Source organism: Saimiri boliviensis, chromosome 16 (assembly GCF_048565385.1).
Source record: "Saimiri boliviensis isolate mSaiBol1 chromosome 16, mSaiBol1.pri, whole genome shotgun sequence".
In the NCBI taxonomy this organism is placed as follows: Eukaryota; Metazoa; Chordata; class Mammalia; order Primates; family Cebidae; genus Saimiri; species Saimiri boliviensis.
This window is the reverse complement of record NC_133464.1, coordinates 70487063-70500359: the sequence shown is the minus strand read 5'-3', so window position 1 is coordinate 70500359 and position 13297 is coordinate 70487063. Positions and strand designations below refer to the sequence as shown.

At 35.8% G+C, this 13297-nt stretch overlaps 1 protein-coding gene across 1 annotated transcript in view; it reads left to right on the top strand.

Moving 5' to 3' along the window:
* The window catches only part of FREM2 (FRAS1 related extracellular matrix 2), a 195051-nt gene that overhangs the window by 76898 nt on the left and 104856 nt on the right, over window positions 1-13297 (top strand). The window contains exons 3-4 of the mRNA XM_003934401.4: window positions 56-202; window positions 5537-5767. Coding sequence (XP_003934450.4) covers window positions 56-202; window positions 5537-5767 — 378 coding nt within the window. The remainder of the gene's footprint in view (window positions 1-55; window positions 203-5536; window positions 5768-13297) is intronic.

The window sequence follows — 13297 nt, the reverse complement described above, 5'->3', positions numbered from 1 at the left end:
ATTTTCCCTCATGCAAGAAAGCACTAATTTATGGCTTTACATTTTTATTTTCAAGGTGGAAACAAATTAACCAACCAGCATTTTCGTCTGAATTGGGCATGGATCTCCTTCGAAAAGGAATATTACCTGATCAATGAGGACTCCAAATTTCTAGATGTCATTCTTAAACGCAGAGGTTACTTGGGAGAAACTTCATTTATAAGTAAGTTTAATTTTTTATTTCTGTCTCAAAATTTTATTTTCTAGCAAAGGTTTGTAATTCTTGTACAGTGATTAAAATATCAGTTTAGTTCACTGATCTAGTTTTAGAGCTTAAAGATTTAAAAGTTCTCTAACTGCTAAAGAAACAAGCAACAGGTTTGTGTCCAGGTACTTATCTCTATAAGACTTTTATGTACACATATGATCTTTTTCTGTCATAAAAATTGGCAACACTAATAAGTTACGAAATAAAAGTAAATGTCACTGGATCTTAGAATGAGCTTAGACAAATCTGTAATTTACCCCTAAGATAAAAGTCTTCTGAAACATTAGTGTTGTGAACTTTCTTTGTAACTAACAGCAAATTGTTAAATACTAATAATTTTCTTCTGCTTTGTTTCATTTAAATAAAACTGAGAGTCAAAAGCAAACAAAGGAAACCTTTTGTCAACTCCAATTCAAGCTCATATTTGATTTTCATAGAAGTGTAAAATTGGCAATATATTGGTATTTTTAAGCAGCAATATAGTTGGCACAAAATATTTAATATGTTGATAAAAATAGCAGCATCTGGGAAGCAATTATATGGTTTCGGTACCATGTATTTTATAGACATCTAGGCCTATAGAATTTGCATGGGGTAAAAAAGATTTCATTGAGTGAGATTATCAAGTAAGATAGGAATCTAGGAAAATGTTGGCAAAGTAAAAAGTTAGTGACCCTTTGCTTGTCTCCAAATGATTATTTTGAAATTTTACAAGCTCATGAGTTTCAAGAACCTTAAACAGTAGACCTCTATGCACAGGTCTATGCCCCTGCCGCCCCAACACCACCCCCCGCACCCACACACCCACTGTACATTTGCTGCAGCCACAACCCCCTACCGTTCTTTTTTATTTCCCCTCACATATTTTGGTTCTGAATATTAATTATTCCTTACTTTAAAAATTCTTTTTTTTTTCCTTTTAACTTTAGCGGACTGGGTTTTCACAGAACACTTTCCCTATCTTTGAGGTTGCTCTGACTGCAGGGGCGCTGGTCCCCCGCAGCCTCACCTCCAGCCTCTGCTTCCATCTTCACTTTGCATGAGCCTCCACCTGGCTATGCTTCACACGCTTTATATTTAGCCTTGGATATTCTGAGCGCTTTCACTGCGCTCTCTTTTAGGGACATTCTCTGTGCACACGTGCACATCATGTCTGTCTTATCATCAGGGAGAGATTTGTCTTAACTCTGCTTTGAACTTGAACCTGTAGCAAATAAATCATAGGGAAAATGATAGCTAAGAAACAGAGCACATTACCAATTATTAAGAATAGGTTTATCTTTTTTTTTTTTTTGAGACGGAGTTTCATTCTTGTTACCCAGGCTGGAGTGCAATGGCGCGATCTCGGCTCACCGCAACCTCCGCCTCCTGGGTTCAGGCAATTCTCCTGCCTCAGCCTCCTGAGTAGCTGGGATTACAGGCACGCGCCGCCATGCCCAGCTAATTTTTTGTATTTTTAGTAGAGACGGGGTTTCACCATGTTGACCAGGATGGTCTCCATCTCTTGACCTCGTGATCACCAGCCTTGACCTCCCAAAGTGCTGGGATTACAGGCGTGAGCCCAGACTGGAGTGCAGTGGCATGATCTCGGCTCACTGCAACCTCTGCTGCCCAGGTTCAAGTGATTCTCCTGCCACAGCCTCCCGAGTACCTGGGATTACAGGCACCTTCCACTGTGCCTGGCTAATTTTTATAGTTTTAGTAAAGATGGGATTTCACCATCTTGGCCAGGCTGGTCTTGAACTCCTGACCTCATGATCCACCTTCCTCTGCCTCCCAAAGTGCTGGGATTATAGGTGTGAGCCACCGCGCCTGGCCAGGTTAATCTATTTTTTACCTCAGTTCCCATTCCTGGTAAATTTATTTAATTTTTCACTCACAACCAGCCCATGGATAGCATTGGGAAAGTTAATAGTGGAAAAAGATTTTTAAATTTTTTTTTTTGCATTTTTTTTCTCCACTGCCTTTTTCTTCTTAAGCTGGATACTAAACTGTCAAACAAGAACTCTTTTTGTTGTTGTTTTCTTCATTGCACGATTATTTCCTATGAATGTGGGGTTACCAGCAGTTCTGCAAAGGCTCATAGGCTTTCCTTGGTTCCCTTCACATGGTTACTTAGTAACCTGGGGTGATAGAAAGTTGGAAAGCCTTCTGTGTGTGGTCCACATCCTTCAGTCATTAAAGATGGTAATGGAATTCATGCTAGAACCTGGAATGAAAATCAGATTAAAATGAAGGGTAGCCTCATAGAAGTTCTACAATGAATATGTTGCCTATAACTGTTCCATACAAACTCTACTTTTATTTATGGACTGTTAGGATGAGATAGATTGCATTATAGCAAAAGACAGAACATCACTTGAGTACAACTAGGAAATCATGAATTACATGAAATTTGTAGATGTATTTTCTGAAAGAAGATTATTCATTTTATAACTATTCTAACCACTAATAAACTAAATGTGTATTTATAGTCCACAGTAGTATTTGCATTTCAAAGATCTTATTGCTACCAGTTTTTGAACATTTAATAAGGCAAGGTACTTTGTACATACATTAAGCACTTTATCTCTTTTGTGCCTTACAGCAACCCTTTATTCCCTGACTCAACAAATATTTTCTTGAGTACTCATTACATACCAGGGGCTTTGTTGGGTAGTAAACTATGAAGAAACAATGATAGTTAATGTTTACTGAGTTATTTGCTGGGCCTACTTCCCAATACCCTACCTAGGTCAATTCCATGAGAAGAGCGCCATGAGGTGAGGAAATAGAAAGGCTGTGATATGTCCAAAGTTAGACAGCTAGTGAGGGGCAGAGCTGAGATTTGGCAAAAGGCCCATGCTCTTAACCACTGCACCATAGTGCTTCATAAATCCTCCACTGAGATAAGTTCATAACTTGTCTACCATCCCACAACTGTTATATGGCCGGGATGGGATATAAAATCTATTCTCTCCTTCCACGACTACCTTGTTTAAACACCTTGTTATTTTTCAATATCAGAGGAAAAGATCCAGTTGCAGTTTCATTTAATAACAAAAGTAAAAAATGATAGATATTTTTAGCAGCAACAATTGGGATGTGGCATTGCAACTGATTTAATATCAGATGGTATTGCAACTCCTTTAATATTAGATGGCCTGACTGTCATGTAGGAAGGAGGACTAGTTGGAACTAGCAGGCATTCCTTGTATCATTCTTACTCATTTTTGCTTTTAACTGCCTTTTGAACCTGCAGAAAACATATATAGTGCATTGCTGATGAAAGAAAACAAAACAGAAAAGTGAGCAGTAGCTATCGGAGGCAGACTAACCAATTTTTGCTGGTCATGCCACTGGGGATAGAGGGGTCAGTGAGCAGCATGTGTTCTGGAACCTCAGAGAGAATGATTTCTTTCATCAGTGTCTTGGCAGTGAATTGTAGTGGATCCAAGAGGTGTTGACAACCAGTCTGTGTGCACGAGGAACCAGAGAGCTATCAGGAAGTCTACAGCATTCAACAAAATATGCAGCCCTGCAATTCCTGGTTCTGTGCCCTTTTTTCTCTTGCCATTAAATAAATCATGTTTTACCTGCTACTGAAAAGAAAAATATGATGCAACATTTTTGTCCGTTATTTTTCTGAGAACTGTAAGACAGAAATATTTTTAATAAAATGTTTGTTTTCAGCTTCATTTTAAGATTAAAATAACAGTCATTGATATATTTCTAGAAATAAATAAATATTCAAATGACTCATACACAAGCACTATAAAGGCAAAGGTTTTTGTCTGTTTTGTTCTCTGATACAGCCCCAGCACATGGAACAGAGCCTGGCATGGAATAAGTACTCAATGAATATTTGTAGTTGAATGGATCTTACTTAGTCTAGTTTCATTTTTAGTTCAAAAATCAAAAGGAATTGTTCAAAAATATAATAATTTTTAATTAAATGCAAAATGTTCCAGCATAACTTATTTTCAAGCTTTAAAAAATCGAAGTCACAAGACTTTATTTTTCTTTTATGTTTTTATGTATTTTTAATTTTTGAGACATGGTCTCACTCAGGCTAGAACACAGTGGCAGGATCACAGCTCACTGCAGCCTGTACCTCCTAGGGCTCGGGTGATCCTCCCGTCTCAGCCTCCCCAGTAGTGGGGACTGTAGGCATGTGTCACCACACCCAGCTAATTTTTGTCTATTTTGTAGAGATGAAGTTTCACCATGTTTTCCAGGCTGGTCTCGAACTCCTGGGCTCAAGTGATCCATCTACCTCCCCTCCCAAACTGCTAGGATGATAAGCCTGAGCCACCATGCCCAGGCTTATTTTTCCCTCTTTTACACTTGTCTGTCCTGTCAACGTCTCTGAAAATGCCCAGGTTTAGAGAAATGTATTTGAAAATTATTCTATTAACTTGACTCACTAAGAGGTTCTGATTCCATATTTAAGGATATAGAAGTTCAGGTACTATTGCCATTTTTATATTTTTCTATGACATTGAATGTTTTCACTGCTTTTGGATAATGTACCCTATGGTTTGAGGATCTGGCATGGTAATAGTGAAGATCATCTTGCGATGTACTTAGAGACCCAGAGATCCTTCAACCTTCCCAGCTAACTGAAATTGACCTTGAATGAACTTCCAAAGTAAGCCAAGCATACTGCTCATAATAACCACATATATTTAGTTCTCCAATTCTATTTACATGGTTTCATGGAATTCTAGGGTGTTCCACAGAGGAAAATCTGGCAGTGGCCATGTTGAAAATACCAAATTACATTTTTTATAGATCCTAGTTCCATTAAATGTTTAGAGAATACTGTCACTTTTTATTATTTCACTTAGCCATTCATGACTTAGATGGTGAGCCAAAGAATTCTTTCATGGAAGAGTTTCTTATTGGCTTATATTTTACAGTTAGAGAATGTTTTTTATGTAACATGCAGCAACACATGCAAAAGTAAATGTGAAGAGTTTTAAGATTGTATGAACTTGTAGGAGTAAGGATATTGTACAATGTGAATATAAAATATATTCTTGTTTGAAAGAAGTTCTAATCCAAATGTAGCTCAAAGCATATGTAGCCAAACCATAATGGAGTCAAATGCAGAACAGAATCATGAACTACCCAACACCTACAGTGAAACACTTTCGTCATCAAACCCATACCTAGTTTTCCATTTTATGAGATCAAAGCAGGATCAACTTTGCTCTTCAGGATAAAATGACACCCAAAAAGTTAATAAGGAAAACCTTAATAATCCAAGTGAAAATGAAACTAAGAAAATGATATGTTTCTGTGAAGGTATCGGCACAAGAGATGGGACTGCAGAAAAAGACAAAGACTTCAAGGGCAAGGCACAGAAGCAAGTGCAATTCAACCCAGGCCAGACCAGGGCCACGTGGCGAGTGCGGATCCTGAGTGACGGGGAGCACGAGCAGTCCGAAACCTTCCAGGTGGTCCTCTCGGAGCCCGTGCTGGCTGCCCTGGAATTCCCCACAGTGGCCACTGTTGAGATTATTGACCCAGGAGACGGTAAGAGCCATTGTCAGTTGGTTTATGTTTTTGCTGTTGGGCTGCTATGACAAAATACCCTATAGGGGTATACCTTGTAATTTTAAATTCAGTGTTTGAAATTTCCATAGAGAGAATCTTCGAGATTAATGATTCACTATTATCAGATATGCTGACAGGAAGTTGGAAACTGAAAAGTAATGAAAGAATGCTCTATATCTAAAATATGTATAATATAAAATTATTTATATATTCATAAATAAATTATATTAATAGATTTTATGTATATATAACAACATATTTATATATATTTGCCAGTTAGTACAATTTCCATATTACCAGAAAATTTTTAATGCATATATAAAAATTATTTACATATTTATACACAATTATATAGTCATATATATACATACACAAATATATATAATATATAATTATATATATAATTGTGTATAAATATGTAAATATATATGCATTAAAAATTTTCTGGTTTATATATGTGTGTTTGTGTGTGTGTGTATATATAATTGTTTGTAAAGACAGCGTCTTGCTATGTTTCTGGTCTCAAACTTCTGGCCTCAAGCTATCCTCCCAACTCAGCCTCTCAAAGTGCTGGGATTACAGGTATGAGCCACTCTGCCCAGCCAGGGATGCTATATTTTTCCAAGTGAATGAATTATCCATGGAATTACCAACATGTTCTTTCTGTTATTATAATTCTATCATTTAATATTGCTCCTGTCATTTTTCTTGGATTAATTCATCACTTTTTGGAGTCTTTTAAATGTCTTAACATATCTTTTAAACAAATGGCTTGAGAATGAGATCATTTTTGAATTAATGTGGTCCCCATATTACTTTTAATTATTAAAGTTTTCTTTATATATTTACCAGCCAAAAATTTCTATTTGGCCATATGTGTCTACATTTGTTGCATAATACCCACCCCACCTACTCCCATTCTGTAGTGAGCACAGTGTTTTGAATAATTGCTGTTAATTTCTATCAGATTACATTTTCTTGTCATTGCACACCTTGGCTGATGCTGGCAAAAGTGAACCTTAATGCTTTTGTGTGTAATTTGACCTTTTTCCTCCCCATCATACTTCTACAGTCCTAGCTTGTCTCGATCTAGTCAGAAAATTTAAAAAAGAAAAAAAAAAGCTCGAATGGCTTTTTGAGGCCTGGCATTTATACAAATCTTGTAGAAAAGTCTAAAGCTGAGATCCTGTCAAAAGCCAAACATGACTTTCTTTTAAATTGCCAGCCTACTTTATTTTGTCAATCAGAAGATTGTTAAATGGTTTGCAAAGATACAATCTACAGAGTACGTGAAATAGAGACCTGTGTGGAAATTCTTGTGTTAAAAGACTAAGTATAATTAGATAAAGTGAAAAAGAAAACTGGAGCTCTGACATCATTTATTTAACTAACAACTCTGCCTTTAGTTAAAGATGAAGTTTAATTATGTTTATAATTTTCATTAAAGAACAGTTAACATTTAATTACATTTGATTTCATCTGCATTATCCAGGGATAAATAATTAAACTTTCTTTTGGTCCTGAGCTTTGGATATATGTTTGAAAAATGAAGCTTTTCTCTTTTAAACAAGTCCAGGACAGCTTTAATACATATAAACTGATGCGTTAGTTAAAGCTGGAAGCCATTTTTTCATATTTTATTTCCCAACTAGTACAATTGCCATATTACCTGAAGAAATAAGACACTTGAATTCATTTCTGCCTTCCTTCCAATTTATAAGCTCAGAGTGGCATGCTGTACCCATGATATATCTAAGCAGTAGGATATTAAAAACAAAACAAAATACATGCACATGCCTCATGTACACAGCTCCCCACCTGTATAATCCTTTCTTAACATAGCCTATACCAAATAAAACTTTGCCGTAATTTCATTTCATAGATTTCACATATTGATCGTCTAAGTTGTTTCAGAATTGTATGGATAAAGTTCAGCCTTGTTTATTTGAAGTTGTGATAATCCTTGGTTAACTGACAAATCTTCCATAATGCCTGGTATGCTCCGTGCCTTGTTGAAGACCATTGGTCTTGAAACTGTTAGACCTGGAATTGATTCCTAAATCTATTTCTAGTTTTATGACCTAAAATAAAGTAGCTTTTAATAAGATTTAGTTTCCTAATGCACAAAATAAGAAAAATTAATAATTAGCATGTTATAGCATTCCTGTGGAAGTTCTATAAAACATAATGCAGAATGCGAATATTCTTATTTCTAATATCATAAATCTAATGTTAGATTTCATTTTAAGAAATTGAGTAATTCTTTTTTTCCTAACAAAGGATCACTTTCCCCACCATTTAAAAACTTTGTTTCCTTTTGTACTCTCTCTCCAGCTCTTTGCCTATAAATTCACCTGCCCTAGGAACCATTATGCCTACAAGCTCTCCCTCTTCATATTCATTCTAGGATGTGTTTTGAGGTTTTGTTTTCATGCATTAAAAATTTATCCAGCTCCTACTGTGCTGGGTACAGCACTGTGTATTGGGGATGCAGAGATCATAGGATAGAATCTCTGCTGTCAAAGACCATAGGGGATGGGAAAGAGAGCCTTTAACTGATCACAGGAGAATGTGATGTGATAAAACAAGGTATGAACAGTATCATGAAATTCAGAAGAGAGAATAAACCAATTCAACTCTGCTTTGTTTTAGGCTGAGAACTAGTTTTACTTATTAGCAAGTTTATTTAAACACAAGTCTATGCTTTTCTCAATATTTATAATGGTACTGACTGAAATTCACTGAGCAGTTACTACACAGCAGACAGTGTGTTTAGCACATTATATACATTCTCTCATTCAGCCCCTTTTACTGCATTACCTTGTAGACATCTGAACCATTTTAGGCATTTTACTTGATATTTACGGGAGGCTTTCAATTTTATATTTGGCAAGTTTTAGAACATTAGTACCAAATTTATGTGACAAAAAATAACTTGTTAACACACATACAAACATACACACACAAACACATGTATATGTATTGGCATCTCATAATTTTGTAGTTATGATCTTATAATGCCATCTATCCATATATTTTTTAAATTATGTAGTTGTTATATAGGTGAAGATTTTAAATGACTATTTTATTTAATACATCAGCATCTACATCACTGGAAGAGTAACTCACACAGTTATGTGCTTCCTTATTTATTTAGCCTGATGATACTCAGTTCCCTCATGGTTATACCGTAATACCTCACTCCACCCCGCCCCCATGCCTCCAGGTATCTGTGGCTGTCTGGTTGGGAACCATGGCTCTGTGATTAATAGAGCTGACCCTCAAGTAAAGAGTGAGTTCAGTCACTCATTGAGATTGATTCTACAGTCTCCCCTGCACCCCCACCTTTTTTTTTTTTTTGAGACAGTAAGTATCTCACTCTGTTGCCCAGGCTGGAGTGCACTGGAGCTATCATAGCTCACTGCATCCTCAAACTCCTGGGCTCAAGCAATGCTCCCACCTCAGCCTTCCAAGCACCTAGTATTAGAGGTACATACCACCATGCCAAGATAAGTGTTTCTTTGTTTTGTTTTTTGTTTGTTTGTTGTTTTGTAGAGAAAGAAGTCTCACTATGTTGCCCAGGCTGATCTTGATCTCCTGACCTCGAGTGGTCCTCCTTGGCCTCCCAAAATGTTGAGACTACCAGCATCAGCCACCACACACAGCCTCTTCTTTCTTTTTATATGCTCATAGAAAGTTCCAATTGGGAAGGGTTTTAAAGTTCATGAAACATTTAACTCATTTTCTGGATGAGGAATCTGAGAAACAGAGCATTGAAAACTTTTCTCATTTGAATCTCATGTGTATAAAAATGCTGTGATTTATATATCAATTTACAAATATCTCTGAGGCTCAAAGAATTTACTTTCCCAAAGTCGCCAAGCTAATAAGTGCCAGAGGCAGTATTTAAAATATATATATGTGTGTATACATACATATCTCATGTAATAAAACTAAACAGTGTATTTTCAAATATGTATATTGTTTCCCCTAAGTTATGATCTTCTATCATTTTACATGGTTAGAAAAGAATTAATATCCCAAATCATAATTAATCAGTGTGCTTATCACTATGACATTGTTTTACTTATCTTGTCTATGAAAACAACAAAGTAATTTCTTCCCTTCTTATGCTCTTCTCTTTTCTCTTTCTATTATATACTAAAGCCTCAAATTTCTTATATGGGTGAATAAAACTAAGCATTCTAAGAAAATAGTCAGGACCAATTCAGCCCCTGTATCATGTATCTGTGTTCTCAACAAATGCTTATAAAACATCTACTCTATGCCAGGAATGCTGCTAGGATCTAGGTAGTAGAGAAGAAGGCATACTAACCCTTGAAGTTAATTATATAATTAGGTGATCTAATTCCCCTAGATTGTTACTAGGGGAATTTAACAATATAGAATAACAATATAGAATGCTATGTGCTCTGTTAAAGCAACCAGAGCCCATAGAAGGAGGATCTATGGAGTATCCTGTCTTGAGAGAGAAGGAAATGCTTCTAGGATAGAGATTCTTAACCTCTGTGTATTAAGTTCCCTGTCAGAAATTACACAATCTTTCCTTGCTCTTTAACGCATATAGATGTTAGTTAATGTTCAACATTTCCAATTCTGTTAAGGGAAATATGCAAGAGCTAAAATGTATTATTTTATATAAAGATCCCTTATTTTTTCTTTTTTTTTACTTTGTAATTTCTAGCCAGACTAAATGGAGTTTTATGTACATTTATTGGGAGAAAACAACCTCAAATATAGAGGTATTTGAGTACAGATACTTAGCACAGGTATCTAAAGCCTGTAATAGTTTATGTAATTATTTAGTTTGTACACTTGAAATGTCTGCCAACTTCTGATAGAAACTGAGTCATTCTGATATTTGCATGATACCAACATATGGCCAGGAATGAGTAGATTAAATATTTGATCTCTGTAATGATTTCTAGTGGGCCCATGGCAGGTTGATGCTACATAATATTTAATAGCAAATAAACACATTATTTTAAAAGAATGTAGGCCTTAACATTAAATGTTAAAAACCTAATATTAATGGATACAAAGAAAAGACAAAAATGTATATTCTGAGTGAACCAAACCCATTTCATATGATAGAATTCAGATGACATAAGCTGACTACACTATGAAACCCAAACATTAATTCTTATTTTTGAAATTGTCAACATTGTCAATATTGGCATAAGTAGGTCACTGGCTAGTTGATATTTTGCAGTGAATGTGCCAAAATTCAAGTCCCAGAATTAATGAAACCATAGTATACTGCAGATGATGACAGAGAAATGATAAAGCAGGCATGTGAGAGCTTCAACTTTAGTGACAGTCAAAACTTTTTTAAAAAGAAACTATCAGTGTGAAGCATGAGTCATCATCTTAAGGCAAACAAAAAATTTTGAACACTTGTTAAAAGTATAGCACATAGTTTCTGACACTGAGTTGTGGATGTGAAGAAAAATAGTGCAAAATAAAATTCGAGTCATGAAAAACATTCTGAAAGTTTCTACATTTACAAAATAAAAACATCTAATGATTCAAACAAAGATTATCAAAAGATTCAATTTATTTATTTATTTATTTAGAGACAGAGTCTCACTTTGCCACCCTAGCTGTAGTGCAGTGGCACAATCTTGGCTTACTGCAGCCTCTGCCTCCCCAGTTCAAGCGATTCTCCTTCCTCAGCCTCCCAAATAGCTGAGATTACAGGCATGCACTGCCACGCCTGACTAATTTTTGTATTTTTAGTAGGGACGGGGCTTCACCATGTTGGCCAGGCTGATCTCAAACTCCTGACCTCAAGTGGTCCTCCCATCTCGGACTCCCAGATTGCTGGGATTATAAGCATGAGCCACCATGCTCTGCTCCAAAGATTCACTTTAATCAACAAGTTTGTATGGTACCAAAGGATAACTTTTGGACCTCATGAAATCTTGATGTGAACTTGTAGCACTTATTATCATCTGGTTTGAGTATGTTTACATTACTTTGATTTATTTCTTTTTCAAGCTCCTGCAAAAATTAGTCTATATTACTATGTCTGTCTTAGAGTAAAACAAACAAACCATAGAAATGTAAGAAAGCTGTCTATGTTCAAATATATCAATGACAGACTCTGCTGTATTCAATACCACTTGGCTAGTCTGAGGGCACCGTAGTGGCCTGAAAATGTACTGGAATCTGGAATATCTTCTGAGTTGTTTTTGAACCTGCCAGATTTCTTAAAGGCAAGGAACAATCAGTGCCTTCATCCATATCTGCATTTTCTTTTCCTTCCTTGTTCTTTTATAGCAGATTTTTAGAAGATATTCTGTTCTATCATTATTTGGCAGAGTCTGTTTATTTTTTATCCTTTGTAGGATATAATTGCGAGAAGGGACAAAATGTACATTCTCTTTTAAATGAAGATACAGCTACTTTGTGTCTGAGAACACAAGTCAATTTTGCCTATGTTCTAGAACAGGCAAAACCTAAAAATAAAAACTGCAGTTACAGATTGCAGTATGCATTACAATATAGTCACATGGACTAATAAAGAATGCATTCACTTTATTCTTTCTTTCAAAATAAAGGCATAATTAAATCAATCTGGAAGCATAAAAGTAACACATGTTCATTGTCAAAAACAAATACAAGATGTTAATAATCGTGGGAAATGAGAGGGGGTGAAGGAATATAGGGTAACTGTGTGTACTTCCCATTCATTTGTCTCTAAATCTAAAACTGCTAAAAAGAAAAAAATCAAAACAGAGGTCTACTCTCTTAATTTTCTTTTTTTTTTTTTTTTTTTTGAGATGGAGTCTTGCTCTGTCGCCAGATGGAGTGCATTAGTGTGATATCTCGGCTCACTGCAGCCTCCTCCTCCCATGTTCAAGCGGTTCTCCTGCCTCAGCCTTCCGAGTAGCTGGGACTACAGGCACCCACCACTATACTAATTTTTGTATTTTTAGTACAAATGAGGTTTCATCAGATTGGCCAGAATGGTCTTGATCTCCTGACCACATGATCAGCCCGCCTCAGCCTCCCAAAGTGCTGGGATTAGAAGCATGCATTTGCAACCTTACCACTTGGGAATAACCATTGTTAACATTTGAAAGGACGATACTGTGGTCATTTTTTTCCCATGAGAGTTGACTATTCTATACTTTAGCCCTTAGTTTGTCTCTCAGTGAACACCCTCACAAAGAGCTGCAGTTCCAGTCCAGTGCATTAATGGGATTTGACCTGCGTACTTTTATGTTATGATATACATGTATTATATTCCATATACATATTAATATATTATATACATTATATATTTTTTCATACTTGTGAAGATTCATTAATATGCATATTATACATATATTATAAAATTATACATAATACTTTTATAATTGTGTATGTATGCAATCATATATATACAATTTCTATGAAAATACTGGATCTTTTTTTTTTTTTTTTTTTTTTTTGAGACAGAGTGTCGCTCTTGTTACCCAGGCTGGAGTGCAATGGCACGAT